We start from the raw sequence: 17,069 nt of genomic DNA, 5'->3' as shown, positions 1-17,069 counted from the left end.
GACACCTCCTTCTGTTTGCGCTCAATCGAGGGAATAAAGCTCCCAAAGTTGCTCGCGATATTTGCACAGTGAACAGTGAAGAAGCTATGAATTATTGATTAATTCGTTATTTTTTGTATCTTCTTTTTCTTTTTTAATTATGTTAAAACCCAATGAAATATCAAAATATCGGTAGACAAGTATTGCAGAAACGTGAATGGTCAAAGAAAGGCAGAATTGTAACTGTTACACGGTACGTTAGGTGATCATCAAAAGTAACCAGATAAGAGACTCATATATATCAATTCTGTTTGTGTTAGAGCATCCACTTTTATCGTTATATAAAAAAAGCAATTAACTAACAACCCCGTTTTAAATTTTAAATAATGTTTTTAGAAAAATAAAATATTCTTTTAATGAGGTAAAAAGGTTTTCGTAATGAATAAAATTAAAGTGTAATGCTTAAAACTGGAAGTTATACGATGAAAAGGTAAGGCAAAATTAAAGCAAGCATTGAGGATTTTAATCAGATATTAAAATGAAAGCTCTCATAAGCTAGCAGCTTGCACAGACTACAAATTACTGAAAATGCATCTATTATGAACCAACACGAAAACTCATCTCATGACTATATATTAGTGTATGTCTACTAACCTATTTAATTATTTACATCCGCAAATTTTAAGCAGATAAATTAATTTTTTTATAGCTGAAGCACAAACTTTTCGGTTATATTTTATAATAACTTACTTTATAATTATAATAAATGCTATGACAGCGATATGGGCATTGAAAGCAGCAAATATAAATTTAAAAAAAAAACGCAATTTTTTTGTTAACAAAGTAGTTTTTGAAAAAATAAAATAATTTTCATCATACTGGCGGCCTCCGTGGTGTAGTGGTCAAGACGCTTGACTCACGCACGGAAGGTTCCGGGTTCGATTCCCGGTGAGAACACAAAAAAATAAAATGTAATTTTTCTCAAGCCTGGGTGCTCTGTGATGTAATTTTATTTAAATCTTTTTTTATTTAAATCTTAAAGTAGGGCACACATATCATACATATTGTTATGTGTGTTCTAATAATAACATTGAAAATATATTTAATTTATAAATTGTTTATCACATATGTCTTGACCATTATTTTAAATTTTGATATGTTTTTTTCTTCATAAATATTTTTTTCCATTTCGTAATACTTTTTAATTGCTTTAAATAAAATTGAATTTTGTGACTTTGCCTTTTTCCTAAATGGAAGTCTAATTTTGTTCTTTTCTCTAGTATTGTGATCGTGTTCATGCTGGTTCCGATCAATTTTTTTCCAAAATTCTGTTTTTTTATTAAGAGTTTATAATTTTATGAACAAATATCATTGTATTGTAAAATATTCTTTGTTTATATGTTAATAATTTCATTTCAGTTACCATCGACTTTACCCTCGTGTATCTGTTTTTTTTTCAAAATGATTCTAAAGGCTTTATTTTGTAATACAGTTAGTTTATCTATGTTTTCTTTGTTTGATAAAAATAAAATGCTACTACAGTAGTTAACGTGTGGTTCAATAATTGCTTTGTAAATAGTTTTGCAGGAGTCCTTATCAATAAATCTTCTGATCCTTCCCAAAATTGATATTTTTTTGCAATCTTATTTAATTCACCACTGTAATTAGGCCTCCTGGCCTGTTGTGGTGCAAAAAGTAAAAAATGTAAAAAAAAAAAAAAAAAAATAGCTTAAAAAATACACTTTAAACAGGACCTTTAAAATAGATCCGGGTAAGTGGGTGGGGGTTTTCAATGTATAAGTTTATGTTTAGTTCATGAAGTTTAGGTAAGGTCCGTATTTTGCAATTTTAGTCAACAATGCCAACACAAAAGGATTTTAATCCCGGTTCTTTTGGACTTGTTGAACTTCAAACTAAATACATTTCAAAAACAGATACTCACCATCAACCCTCAAGTAAACTTTGATGACACTGGGAGGATGTGTAGATAGCTGGCACTCGTACAGTCCTTCATCAGACTTATTGACCGCAGTCATCTTCAGTCTCCAGTTCCCAGGGTACCTGAACTGCACGGAAAATCTGGCGTCCCCGGTGTACGTCTGGTCCCCAACTGTTAGAAGAAGAGGAGCTTCTCCAGTTTTGCGTCTCACCCACGATACCTGCACAATATTTTATAAAGTCCTAACTTAATCTTCAAAAATTTCAATTTAATTTGGAAAAACTAAATGGTAATCAACTTTTGGTCCTTATTTTCGTCAAAGTATTATTAATTTACTAATAAAAGTGCTAATATATCTCACAAAAGACAAAAAACCGCAAGAAGATATATTTTTTTTAATTGCTTCTATTTTCATTTTTAAGGAGATTGAATTTGTTGTTGCATACACTGATGTTTATCAGCCCCATACCATATATATTATATTAATATTTGATAAATCTGATAAAATCTACTATTTTATCCTTCAACTTTGAATTTAACATAATTTAATTTGCCAAATTTCGTTCAAATTTATTTCAAATTATTTATTTTCATAAAATAAACAAATACCTCATAGGAAGACTCGATAAGTCAAAAAAAATATTTACACAACTTTGAAAGCCATTTCTATTCAATTTCAAAATAACATAAACATAACGAACTTAAATTCCAGACGTACATATCATATCATAATACATATGAAGTCACTTTAACCTAAGTAGATATGTTGTTACGGGTCACCGTTAGTAAGTTCTCACCCTCTAAGCCTAGATCTTTAAAGAGCCTACTGAGTGGTGAGGGGGTGATCTCATATTGCTTAATCTCCTTCTCTAAACTTAAGTCCTCGAAGTAAAGAGCTAAAAGGTAGAGAGCTAGTGCAATCACATCCTTAGATTTAACATAACTTTTGGTCTACTGAGAAAACCGCTTCTTTTTCAATATAAAATTCATATAGAATGTGCCTACACAGGGGTATCATTATCTGCAATTTAACCTTGTACATTACAAGCAAGGTAAAAGAATAATGCAACTAACATATAAAAAAAATATAAAAAAAACATTATCTGCACTGCAGAACCTAAATTTCTGATATTAATAAAGGTTAATTTTAGCAAGGTGTTTATTTAATCTGTGGTGCTCTTTTACGGATTACCCTCACTTGATTTCGGCTAAATTTCATTAGGTCGAAAGCAAATCTTTGTATTAAAGAGACAGTTGTTTTTCTATTTATCCAACTAAATAGAAATGATACATAGTATCAACATCAATTTATGAGGCACAAATATTTTGGATTAATTTACTTACAGTTTTATCTCTAAGCAAGCTGACTCTGCAGTCAAAGTGCGCAGTGTGTCCTGCTTGAACAGTTACTGATGAGTTGTCTGCAGAAGCATCTTCAAAATGCGGTCCATGTCTGCGATCATGCTCGTGCTGTGGTCGTGTCCTCAGCCACGGCATTTGATCCAACTGCGAGTGCACACTTCCCGAATGTCCACTCAAACTATGTCCACTAACACTATGCCCACTTAATCTGTGTTCACTTGTACTATGGCTAGAACTTACACTGTGTCCGCTATGACTGTTATGACTATTTCCTGTGTGTCCGCTGTGACCATCAAAATGTCCATGGGAATTGGAATTCCCACTGTGTCTATGAGCATTAGCAACTTCGGTCAAGTCTTCTTCTCTCGTTTTCGCGGCTCTTCCTTCGTGAGGAACTTCTCCTAAATTTCTGGCGTCTTCGTTTTCATTTTCTTGTGGAACTTTAAATAATTTATTTAGGTCTACGGTCTGATTTCCGAGCTGTAAATACCTGGGTAACATCGTTGTACCCTTATAGGCAAAAACATACTCCTCGGTCATCATGATGCTGGAGTCTTCCATATCTTCTGACTGTTCACTTGGATCTCCCTCGAGAGATGATGTGATAATTTTTTCTGCAAGAGATGAAATATAAAATTATGTTATGGAAATTATGGACTTCACTCCACTCATTAAAAAAAAATGCTGCATAAAACACATTCCCCGACTTCTACAAAAATTATAAAATACAAATTTCAAAACATAAAAACTAACAAAGTCTTTTTTTATCGCATGCACACATTGTAAAATAACAAAATATTTATTATTTTGTAACAACATTTACTTTATTAAATGGTTGGTGGAAATTGGCATTAGAAATAACCCCTCAATTACAATCTAAATTTCAAACAATTTGAACAAATAAAAAAAGGATTAAAAATATCATATAAACATCATTAAACTTTCGTTATTCGCATCGAATGATTTATTTATTATCATTTACATAAAATTAAACATTTATACAAAATTGCTTTGACTGTCTAACTAGTGTTATTTACTTTTTTATTAATATAAAAACAGTTAACATAGAAACTATATTTTTAGAAAAATGTAGTAAACAGTGAAAATATAGTGAAAAACGTAGTAAAAAACGTATTTAAAAACACATTTAAAAACTTAGAAAAAAAAACACAAAAAAACATAGTAAAATACGTAGTAACATATTTTATTTTTTTTAAAACGTAGTAAAAAAATATAAAGAAATAAACATACCATATATCGAGGCTTTACTGAAAGAATGCATTAAGTCATTAAAACTAGTTCCCAGAGAATCGCATTTAAAGCTTTTTTTATTCTTTCAACGCATTATTTCTCCCGAATTTTCGTTTTTAAACAATTTTTTTAAAGCATAGCATAAAATTTTGAATCAACATCTTGCGACTATATTTAAAATATAAAAAGACTGTTGACTTAATGCATTCTGTCAGTATCGCCTTGATATGCATGTATATTTTTAAAAATTGCTTTTAAAAATTAAAATACATTGTTTATCAAATCAAATGTGTATTTTGGCTAAATGTTGAAAATTAATAAATGACTGTTGCCTGTCATGAAGGAGAAGATCAGAGGACGTAGAAGGGACCGAAGAAAACAGCCTTTAAAACATCATTGACAATGGCTAGATTAAGCTAATTAAATTTTCGTAAAGGTATGGATTTGATGATTTTTGTTTTATTTATTTATATTTTATACAAAAACACTATCCTAAAATTCATCAAAGATTGGCTAATAACATTTTTTTTTTTTTTTCTGAAAAAAGCTGAATGATGCAAAGCCAATCCAATCCCGCGCTACTATACTGAAAAACGAAAAAATTGACAAAAAAATAGTTTTAAATTTGTCAAAAATAATATTAGAATTGAATGGTTTTATTTGGGTTTAACGTTAATTCGATACTCATTGCATTATATTTTGCCTGTACTAAAGTTCCCTTTACAATTGAAACAGATTCTTCACCGGAAGTTGTTTGCATTCCTCTTACAAATCTAAATCCTCGAGAAGTATAATGGCTGTAATATGCATTCGTAATGGATGGAATTCTTGCACGTTTAGATTTCATAAGTGCATTTGCCATGCATCCTATTTACTGTAGGAAAGTGGGTGGCAGTAATAGGTAGAAGGCTAGTTAGAGCTGCTGAAGAAACAAAAATGCCTAGAGGGAATATCGTTCTGAAACATTATGAAAGTGTAATGAATATTAAATTATATGTTAATATTTATAGTTGAAAATTTTCAAAACATGAACGCAAAATGGAGCAGCGTTTTAAGCACGTTTGATCAAGAAGGCACATGGATTCGTCTTAGTAAAGATTTATGTAAATATATATATATATTTTTGATAAAAACAAAACACACATAGAATTTATACAATAGTTTCAATATGTCAGTAGAAATACATATATATATATCCCCAGTATGCCATATATATAAGTAGAATAGAAAATATTCAAAACAAATTTATAAAGTACCTTAAATACAAAACCGGTATTTCTTATGTATCTACTCTCACTGTCTCCACCTTCCATGGAATCATTTCTCTACAATACCGCAGAGTGTGTGCGGACCAACTACTGCTTTACAAAATTGTGACAGGAATGGTTGACTGTACAGAGCTGCTTGGTTTAATAACAATACATGTGCCAGCCAGGATTTGTAGACGGTACCACCTGTTTCATGTACCAACAAGTAAAACATCGTATGTTAAAAATGCTTTTTTTCGTAGTACTTTTTCAATGTACAATACAAAATTTAAAAATATAGATTATACAAACATCACTCTGTCAGATTTAAAATTTAAACTAAAAATGTATTATGTAACTTAGTAGACATTATAATAATAAATATGTACATCTCCCCCCCCCCCCCTCCTTATCCTATCTTCAAGCATTTTTGTCCTTATCCCGCCCAATTTACAGTAACTTAATGTTCTTAAAATTAATATTTGAAAAATCTTTGATTATTGAGTACTTGAAAATAACATTTTTATATGTATAAATTGTATGTATTTATTTGATATGTAATATATATATTCTTTACTAACTTTGTATACTATGTGGAAATCTGTTATTGGTTCTGAGTTTATACACTATATCTGTTTGTTTACTAAAAATATGTATGTAGAACTGTTGATTTCCCTAATAAAATAAAAATAAAATAAAAATAAAAAATAACTTTTATCATAACATAATAATATTTATGCTAAGTATTTGTTTTAGTGTATCAGTGTTATAATTGTACATGTCAGGGTGGGTGACGATGTGTGTATATGTGTATGGGTGTGTGAGTATTGTATGTATTATACCTATGTAAAACCTAGATCTAGGTCTAAGGCCTAGGATCTCGGGTTCGATTCCCGACATGGTTGATATGAAATATTTATTTAATGGGTGTGTCATCACTAGAATATTTCATAGTCCCTGGACTGGTACTTGAAGCGAAAGACTGATCATCTTACCTTCATGTAACAAAAATGATCAAGATACGCTGCGATTGGTAAACCAATACAGTGCCCTATGCACCATGAGCTGCGGAAAGGAAATGATAAAGACATTGATATTTCTTATTGTTGGAGAAAATACACGCTTTTCAAATAATTTTTGGGTTTCTGTTATTTATTTTTATGTAAACATACCTGGATCATCTCCTTGCCTCCTTCTAAACTCATTATCTGATCCCACTTTCCTCGTCATATTTATAGTGCGGAAAACAAAACTGTTTTTATTAATAGTTTGTATGTATTATCTCTATCTGTTTATTAATTTGTTATTCAGACTTTTTGATTGTAATTTGAAAACAAATCAACCGAGCTGTGGTTCCGTGGTAGTATTGTGGACGCACGGGCCAAAGGTCCGAGCTTCAAATCCCACTCTACCACAACTCGATTTCCATTTTTCCAACACAAGTTATTAATGACTTTTAGGAAATGGTATGAAAGTTTGAATATTTGGGAAAATAATAAGAATTGAAGTATTTCTCTTTTTTTACGTACTAATTTTGACTATTCTTTTGACCAGTCTGTTTTTTTAAGGCTGGCTAGAAAATTTTAGCAGTAAGCCCTTCAAATTGCATCTATTTTTGTACTTGAAGTTAAATAAATAAAAATATATAAAATAAAATGAAATACTTAGAGGTTGCCTTAGGTAATAAAGAAGTTCAGCGTATTGAAAATTGGATATAAAAAGGGTTTTCAGCATTAAATTGTACGGCGAAGATAAATGTATAAAATTTTTTTTTCACAAAAACGAACTACTTTGAACGACGTCACCAGTTCTTCCGAATCAACCAATAATGGAGTCTTATGATAGATTTCCTGATTTACGGGAAGTCAATTTATCAATAAGCAAACTCACCGAAGTGAACATTGAACATGTGACGTCACACGTGGAGTAATTTCAAAACTTTAAAAAATCGTTGCGCTAATATTACGATAACATAAAAATATTTTGTCTTTTCATTTTGAATAAGAATAAGAAGAAAATATTTTTTTTTATTTAACAACCACTCAACTCCCTCATTATGTTAAAATTATAGAAACTTGTTAATCATTGTTTTTTATTTAAAAAAAATATTTTTCACTTCTTTGAAGAGATGCGTTTTAAAGATTAATTTTTCAAATAAAAATAACCGTATTCAAATGAACACATCCTTCAAGTACATACAAAATATATCACTAAAAGGTAAAATGTTTTAATAAAGTGAAACAAATTCCAAAATGCAATCTTGCGAAAACTACCCTTAATTGCATAATGTTATGTATAAATTAGTTAAACCACAATATTTGTTTATTATATTTTATATACGAGTATTACGTAGGAAAGTTAATATGGAAGCAAACTACCTATAGGCAGAATGGTAAATGTTACACTGTAATAAAGCAGATAACAATCTATTGTCGGATAAAACCCTTATAATGCATTAAGGCCTATTCTGAAAAAATCCATATTAATCTTTGACTGAACAAAAGTCTTTTTCGGTCTTCCTCATTCATATTGAAACTTAGTTTACCCTAAAGATGGCTCCTGCAATAGTAGTCAAAACGTCGGAACAAATCCTGCAGACACGGTATCACCCAAAAAAGAAACAAAATGATAACTGACAACTGTACCTAAAAGAAGCAATTACACACTTCTGGTCGAACAATAAGAAGAGGTCTCAGCAAAATGTCCGTACGAGGTGTTCCCAGAGCATGAATTATGTCATACCCAAAAGACGTACGACTTTTGCTCAGAGGCATCTCCCATTTATCGCACCGAGAGTGTTCAATATTTTGGAAGAGCAGATTAAGCTCTCAAGGATAAAAATTATTTTCAATAAAGGAGTTAAGGACTGGATTTTCCTTAGTGGGAGGGATTTGAATAGTTAACTCCTCGATGATTTTCCGAATGTTCAAACATATTATGGTAAACAGTAAACTTGAGTTTACCGTTTACCGTTATATCGTTGTGCCGTGTTTATGTTTTTTTTTTTTTTTTTTTAATTATTTTATATGTTTCTGATCCAATATTTGTGGTGAGATACTCATGTGTCAGTGTCAACTTATTGCTCCTTCCATCTCAACGACTTTTAGTCTCATAGAATTGGGACTTATGTCTCAAATAATGTACAGTAAACTAATGTATGTAAATAAATAAATTCCAATGTAATAGCTGTAAACATTTCGAAAAAATATAAATAAAATGTTTTTTAAATTGACCTAAATTTACTGTCTTATATTTCACTTAAAGATTCTTCTCATCGTTTCTTTGAATCCCTTAAAATAAATATGTGTATATTTATGTTTTTCCTTTTTTTTAAAAATGTTATTACTATTTTATTTTATGTTTACATCTGAGCATGTTTTTCATTCTTTATTTCAATTCTTAATTTTTAATTACTCTTACAAATTTTCTTCTTCTTTAATATTATTTCCATTTGTAAATACTCACTACAAACTTTAAAATATCTTTTTTTCACTTAAATTTTAATTTTTAAACAACTTTCATTTATGTTTTTCTTTTTCCTTCTCTTTTTTATACTTTCATAACTAACCTTACATATAATTGCTTTATAATATGGAAACTTCACTGGTCCATTAGAATTAAGTCTAATTGTGTAAAATATTAAACTTTGTAACTGTACTGTATGTTTCCTGAATAAAAGAAAATATTAAAAAAATAAATTAATTAATTAAAAAAATAAAAGTTATCAGTGTACATGTTACTTAGTACTTTTAGTCCCATAGATTTGGGACTTATGTCTTAAATAATGTGCAATAAACTAATGTATGCAAATAAATAAATAAAACGACTGAAAGGTATTGAGCTGACAGCAAAACAGCAATAAACAGCAAACTAAAGGTTTAGTCAGAATTAAAGTTTACGTATAAAATTGTAAAGCGCCTTCGAGGTGACTTTTCGCAATAATGCGGCTTTATAAAGCCAAGCAAACAAACCATCACGCCATTTCCCCGTAAGGGTAGGCAGAGAGGATAGAACGCCACATCACTCTATATTGGCATACAGATCTCGCTTCCTCTACATTCATATATCTTCTCATGCACGCGCGCGGATTATTCCAACTTTTAACATGTTCATCTTCAAGTATTTGTTGGATTTGATCTTGCCATGTCTTTTTCGGTATTCCTCTATTTCTGCATCTATTAACATTCGCATTGTTAATATTTTTAGCCATTCTTTTGCTGTCCAAGGCTCCTTTCTTTATTTTATCGAAAAAAAAGAAAAAAAAAATTCTTTTGATTTTGTCGAAAGTTCAGCCCACTTTCATCCCTGTTTTTCCAAGTTCATACTTCGCTCCCATACATCAGGGTCAGGATTTGACTCCACTCTGAAATGCTAATTTTGCCTCTTGCGACAAACATTTATTTGCCAAGGTTGATTTGAGTGCACCGTTCACTCTATTCTCGGCACTCACCCTCTTTTCAATGTCTTTTTCAGTCATTCCATCTCTAGTAAACATACTTCCCGGATACACAAATTCCTCTACTTGTTTTAATATAACCCCATTCACAGTGATTTCACATTTAGTCATACTATATATTTTTTTTAAAACCATTACATTCGATTTATCGACATTCATAAGCAAATCGCTTCCCTTGCATGCATCGTAGATTTTTGTTACCAAAAACTGCAGTTTTTCTTTTTTGTTAGCAAAAAGCACGGCATCATCAGCATACATTAACAGTTAAATCACCCATTTATGCTCCTATTTTTATGCCTTTCATTTCTTTCATACAATTATCGATTTACACGTTGAACAGCCATGATGACATCACACATCCCCGCTTGACTCCTTTTTGAATGTCAAACCACGATGTGAATGATCCATTTACCGTCACACATTCTGTGCTGAGATTCAGAGAAGCAATAGCCCGTTTCAGGTTTCCACTCACTCCATACTCCGCCATACTCCATAAAGCCAATGAATTAAATTATTTGAAGTGGATTGCGAATACCGTATTCTCAAATAGGTCAACTATCTAGCTTCGGTATTTTATTATTTGAAAACACTAATTTATTTATTTTATTAACATATCTACGTGTTTATCCCAAAATCAGAAATTTCGGGTTTGTCTCACTGTGAGGCTAGCAGTATGCAAAGTTCTAAAATAAAGTAAGGACAAAAAAGGTTCATAAATCAGGAGTACAAACTATACAACGCTTTATCAGAAGAAATAAAAAACAAGGAAAAGTCAGCTTTTGCCCTTGGAGCAAAACGGCATCTAACGAGTAAAATAAATTAGTGTTGTAATATAGATATGAGAAATATGTAATAAACAAATTGTATAATGCTAACAATATTTTAAGTTTGTCCCAATTTTTGTAGACACGGACTGGATCTAACTCCCTGGGGAGCGGTTTACACAAACATATCACAACAAAGATGAAGAACATTTTAGAGAAGGTAATATAGAAGAAGTCTAGGCATCTACAGGGCTTATGACCTGTCATTGGCTGGTTTAAGTTGCCAATTTACACACTGTGTAACATTCACCATTCTGCCCATATTTGAACATCTATATTCTTCAATTCTTTCATCTGTTGATGTTTGTGACATGAAAGAGCTAAAACCTTTATTTATGCTGGTGAGATTCATCTAATTGAATTATTTCACCTACATACTCAGTATGTAGGTGAAATAATTTTAGGTTTTAGCTTTAGGCCAGTTATAAACTACACCTCTATATGGAAAGATCTCCGCATTCCGAAATTATACTAAAGTTGTGCTTCTAAATAAAGTTTTATTTTCAGCATTTACTTTGGGGAAAAATATTAAATTTATTTAAAATGATACCCTTTGTTATTTTTACCACATTAGAGTTTGATATTAATAGTTTATTACAAAACTTGTTTCAGGAATTCTGAATTACCCACCATCAGGTGTAAATATCAACTAAATTTAGTTATAATATAGTGTGGACCAAAAAATTTCAAGTTAAAATAAGTTTCAAAATATTTTTAGTGTGCCTTTAAATAAATGTGAGTATACGTCAACAATATGTTTCAGCTCTTTAACTTCACAAACATCAACAGATTGAAAAATTGAAGGAATATAGATGTTCAAATATGGGCAGAATGGTGAATGTTACACAGTGTGTAAAGTGGCCACTTAAACCAGCGATTGAAAGGTCATAAGCCCCAAAGATGCCTAGACTTCTATATTACCTTCTCTTAAATGTTCTTCATCTCTGTTGTAATATGTGAGTATACGTGTTTGTATATAACCGTATGAATGAACCTTTCCGAAATTTCTAGATGTAGGTTCTTTTTTTTTTTTGTCTTAAAATAGTACAAACATAAAAAATGAATGTCCTAATATTAAGTTTATATTTGAAGAACTAACTTATTATTAAATTAGTGGTTAAAAACAAAGTTGTTTTATTTATTTTATTAGTCCTAATATTAAATTTTATCTCATTATTAATAAAACATATACTAATTATTAACATTTCTAAACAATATACGTACATTTATTATATAAATAAAAGACGAGTGATACTTTAATCCACAAATTTGTAATATCCAGTGACCGGTTTCATCGCTTTCGCGACATCTTCGAAACTGGTATCTTTATTAAGGAGTTCAATGTATTTATACAAAACAGAGGTAAGGATAGATAATTCAAAGTTATATAAATGTACATTAAATAAAGTTATTTTTATCTTAAGGATTATTATCAAAAAAAATTTTAAAAAAATATCTTAAGGATCACAATTAAAAAAAATAAATTTTAATGATCGAATTCGAGATACGCCTTTTAAAATTAACGACTATATACTCGTATGTGGGGTTATTAAGATATTTATTTATTTCCAATTGCTCTCTTGTTAACGAAAAGGCGGACTGTAAATGAAAATCGAATTTCATTCAGTTTTGTGATTGGGAAATATTTGACAAAAGGAACAGGAACATGGAATAGATACCTACCTTTAATATGGTCTAAATATTCTTCAATTTCTGGCACTGGATGACAAAATAAACTATTAAATGTAACAATGTTTTCCACGACGCGCGACGATTCCAACCACTTTTTATCCGACTTTATGTCAAGTCAAAAATGTTGTTTGGGTTTTGTTCTAAATCCGAATCTTCTAAATTGGAATATCTTCTATCTTAATGTTAGGTAGGTACCATAAGGATGGGTCAAAGGAAGGATGGGAACGAAAGGTAATCGGCTAGGAATAGTATCGATAAATGCTGTTATTTACTTAAAACTCGTATATTAAGTTGTATATAGCTATACCCAGACTTGTATAATTGTATATAAGGACCATCAGTTTTATCATTTTTACACTTATTTAAAAATGCTCTAACAAGGTGAAATAACAACAGTTGTCCGATAATATATATAATATACTCAAAGTTAATTGACTCGAATCAGCGTTTTATTTCAGCATTAAAATTTCTAAATGTTAGTTAATATCACAAATGTAAAACATAAATAGTATATTGTGAAGTGTCCTCGGCACGGGTTGCTCTAATGATGACACAGGAGTTCTACAAAATAAACGCCAACTCAATAAATAAATAAACATTTAAAAAGTTCATGTTTAAAATATTAACATAAGCATTTACTTTTTTAAAATTATATAAATAAAAGACGAGTGATACTTCAATCCACAAATTTGGAATATCCAGTGACCGGCTTAATCGCTTTCGCGACATCTTCGAGACTGGTATCTTTATTAACGAGTTCAATGTATTTATTTAAATAATAAATTACAATAAACTTCAACAAGAATTTTCACTTACAAATTTAAATGTTTTTATAAGCATTTACGATTGCAAAATCGTTTTATACTATTTGATAACAATATTTAGACCAAAAACACGAACTCATCTTACTGTGCAATACTTGTTTTTTTTGTTGATTGATGATATTCGTGCTAAGCTCTAATGATATTTTAATGAACGGACTTAAACCATTTATCCTACGATAATGATGAAACATGAAGGTTAAGCGCAATAACAGTAATATTAGTATAAGCTGAATAAAAATATTATTAATATTTAAATCATTAACTTTGCTGTCAAAAATTTCAATAAATAAAACTCAAAATATTGTCATAAAATCAACTGGTCCAAGAATAAGTTTAAAAATTTTGAAATTATTTTCAGGCCTTGCCTAGTATGTGAAATAATTTGACCAATTGAATATCTTCACAACCTCAAAGTTTTCAGCTCTTTAACTTCACTAAAATCAACAGATGGAAGAATTGAAGAAATATGGATATTCAAGCATAGGCGCTATAGTGAATGTTATACAGTGTGTAAAGTGGCCACTTAAACCAGCCAATGACAGGTCATAAGCTCTGTAAATGCCAGGACTTCCATGTTTGCTTCTTTAAAATACTTCCTCTCCCTGATGTTATTTGTTAATTTCAATAAATAATGTTACATTTTTACACTTATACGTATGTAATGTTAGGCCTAAAGAAAGGTGGTCTGAGATGGCATACATTTAAAAAAAAAGTACAATTTAAATTTTGAAACTTTAATGAAATTGAAACAGCTACTAATTAACTATCGTAAACTGTTATATTCTAAACAAGAATACAAATAAGATAACTAATTAAAAACTCTATTTTTAGTGAATTATTAACTAAATTTTACTCTGATTTGAAAAACCACCTCAATCAACCCCCAGAGATAAGATGGCATACTCATTTATGAGTAATATGTAATTATTAGGAACATTGTACTTATTATGCAATATTTTTTTACATAAGACCATTGGTACAGATAACTGACGTTTACGGAGCGCAAGAATCATTTTTTTTAAAGTTGTTTTATTTTTAGTAGCCACCATTCTTTTGATCTAGAACGAATTGAAGTCTTTAAAAAACAAATGCAAGCCGGAACTTCATCTTTGGAGTCAATTTATAATTATTTTATTCCCTAAATGATGAATTATCATTAAAACGGATTTATTTTTATCGTATGCAAGATGGCATACTCGTCCATCTTACCTTATAGGTACAGATTGCCTAAAATATTTTTTATTATTTTAATATTTAATAAATACATCAACACAACTCATAGTAAACTTATAATTAGAAATCAAACACTGATTTGAGTCTACTGAACACTTTATTTTATTTTTACAAATATAAACATATAAAAATAATAATAACAATATGGAATAAACGTAGCTTTTAAAACAAATAATAATAATGGAGCTATTTTTAAAAACAACGGTATTTACAAACTTGAATGCAGTTTACTTGGGACAAACTGGGCGCTCTTTCTTAACTAGATATTCAGAACACATAAGAACCTTTAAAAATAAAAAACAAGATTCTCAATTTGCCAATCACTTGATTGAAAATAATCATAAAATTCATATCTCAAATAAACCAATTCCATTACACGTTGAAAGCAAAGGGCGTAAACTTAATATACTTGAACAATAAGAAATTAATAAATATCTAAATAATCCTAATTTTAAAATAATAAATGAACAAACCAACCTAATATCTTCACCACTATTAAACATATTTAAATAGACTGTTATTCTTCACTTTGTTCCTTTTTGTACACGCTTATATGACGCGTAATTAATAGATGAATTATGTTACAATTGCATTGATATATTTTGATCAGAAATTCTTAAAAATAGAAATATTGTATAATAACACATTTATGTTTATGTAAATTTCCTCATAATATTTCAATCATGTTTTAAAATTAAAATGAACAGCAACCTGTTATAATATTATTGATATTTTTTCGACAACAATTATCTAAATTTACAAAACTATAAGGCCTTATTAATTATCTCACAATACACACTTGTATGTCAATAAATACTTACTTTGTTATATTTTCCCCGAAATTCAAATATAAATACCTAAATTCCCCATTACCTATTAAACACTTAGCCTCACCCTTAACCATCGGTTTTTCCCTCAATTATTATGATTAATGTACATGCTATAGTTCATAAAATTATTTTTATTTTCTACTTAAGTAACTTGAATTATATAACTATATAAGGACATTCAATCCAAATAATCTTCATATTCGTTTGAAAATGCCCTAATAAGGCGAAACAATTGTCACGAAGTTTTTATTTTTATATGTTTATATTTGTTAAAATAAAATAAAGTGTTCAGTAGACTCAAATCAGTGTTTGATTTCTAATTATAAGTTTAAATATGGAGTTCTACAAAATAAACACCAAATCATACTCAACATAACAATTCATAGTATTACTTAAGCTCCACGTTTGTTAAATCAAACAGTTTTCTTCTATCTTACGCCGATTTTCTACCAAAAGGGTTTAAGTTTTTACGTAACGTGATTTCGAATGCACATGTTTTAAACAAACATTCATGGTTTCACTCCAAATCTCTTTCGTATACTGGTGTAAGACAAGTTATGACAAGAAATACAAGAGATACTTCCTTTCAAGATAATGCCACTGCATGACATAACCAATACTATTTTAAATATCATAAACTTTCCTGCTTATTCAAATTTAAAACACACATTGGGTCATGATATTCATAATTACAATACGCGTTACTCGGGAAAAAATTAATGTGTCTAAGTTTCGCTCAACAAAGTTCGGCAGTAGGTCCTTGGAAAATATTGGCCATTCCGAATATAATAAACTGCGCAATGAGCTAAAACACGAAAAATTTAATAAAAAATCCAGAAGTGTCGCAATTAAAAAATATTATTTAAATTTTTTTGATAGTGATAATTATTAATGTATTTATATAGATGGTGTAAAGTATTGTGTTTTATGTTTCTTATACAATTATGTTTTTTTTCTATTTCAGATGTAATAACATGGCGACCTCCGTGGTGTAGTGGTCAAGACGCTTGACTCACGCACGGAAGGTTCCGGGTTCGATTCCCGGTGAGAACACAAAAATCAAAATGTGATTTTTCTCAAGCCTCGGTGCTCTGTGATGTAATTCACCACTGTAATTAGGCCTCCTGGCCTGTTGTGGTGCAAAAAAAAAATTGAAATGTAAATGTAAATGTAAAAATGTATGTTTCTTTTTCTTCTAAAAATCATTTATATAATTTTTGCTACTTCTTTGTAAAATACATGTCTGTCTTTATTTGTATATTTGTATGTAAAACATGTAAAAGCCTAAAAGGCGTTTAAATAAATAAATAAATGTATGGTATTATGTATTGTCAAAAAAAATATTTTTTTTTATGCACGGTCTCAAATGAGTTTCTTTAATAACTCCTGGGAGTATTATATGTACTTTTTGTATTATATGTTTTATTGATAA

At 29.8% G+C, this 17,069-nt stretch overlaps 1 protein-coding gene across 1 annotated transcript in view; it reads right to left on the bottom strand.

Annotated features, from left to right (window-relative positions):
- The window catches only part of LOC148276585 (uncharacterized), a 70,413-nt gene extending 63,405 nt beyond the window's left edge, over positions 1 to 7,008 (bottom strand). The window contains exons 1-3 of the mRNA XM_088234058.1: positions 6,951 to 7,008; positions 3,263 to 3,894; positions 1,922 to 2,138 (exon numbers count right to left, since the gene is read on the bottom strand). Of these exons, the coding sequence (XP_088090184.1) occupies positions 1,922 to 2,138; positions 3,263 to 3,894; positions 6,951 to 7,008 (907 nt within the window). The remainder of the gene's footprint in view (positions 1 to 1,921; positions 2,139 to 3,262; positions 3,895 to 6,950) is intronic.
- Between the last annotated feature and the right edge of the window lie 10,061 nt (positions 7,009 to 17,069).

The sequence above is a fragment of the Micrasema longulum genome, unplaced genomic scaffold (genome assembly GCF_059751315.1).
Source record: "Micrasema longulum isolate JH-2025_06_02 unplaced genomic scaffold, ASM5975131v1 h1tg001189l, whole genome shotgun sequence".
NCBI classification, from domain to species: Eukaryota; Metazoa; Arthropoda; class Insecta; order Trichoptera; family Brachycentridae; genus Micrasema; species Micrasema longulum.
Note: the sequence above shows the minus strand (reverse complement) of the source record. Positions and strands in the feature narration are given on the sequence as shown.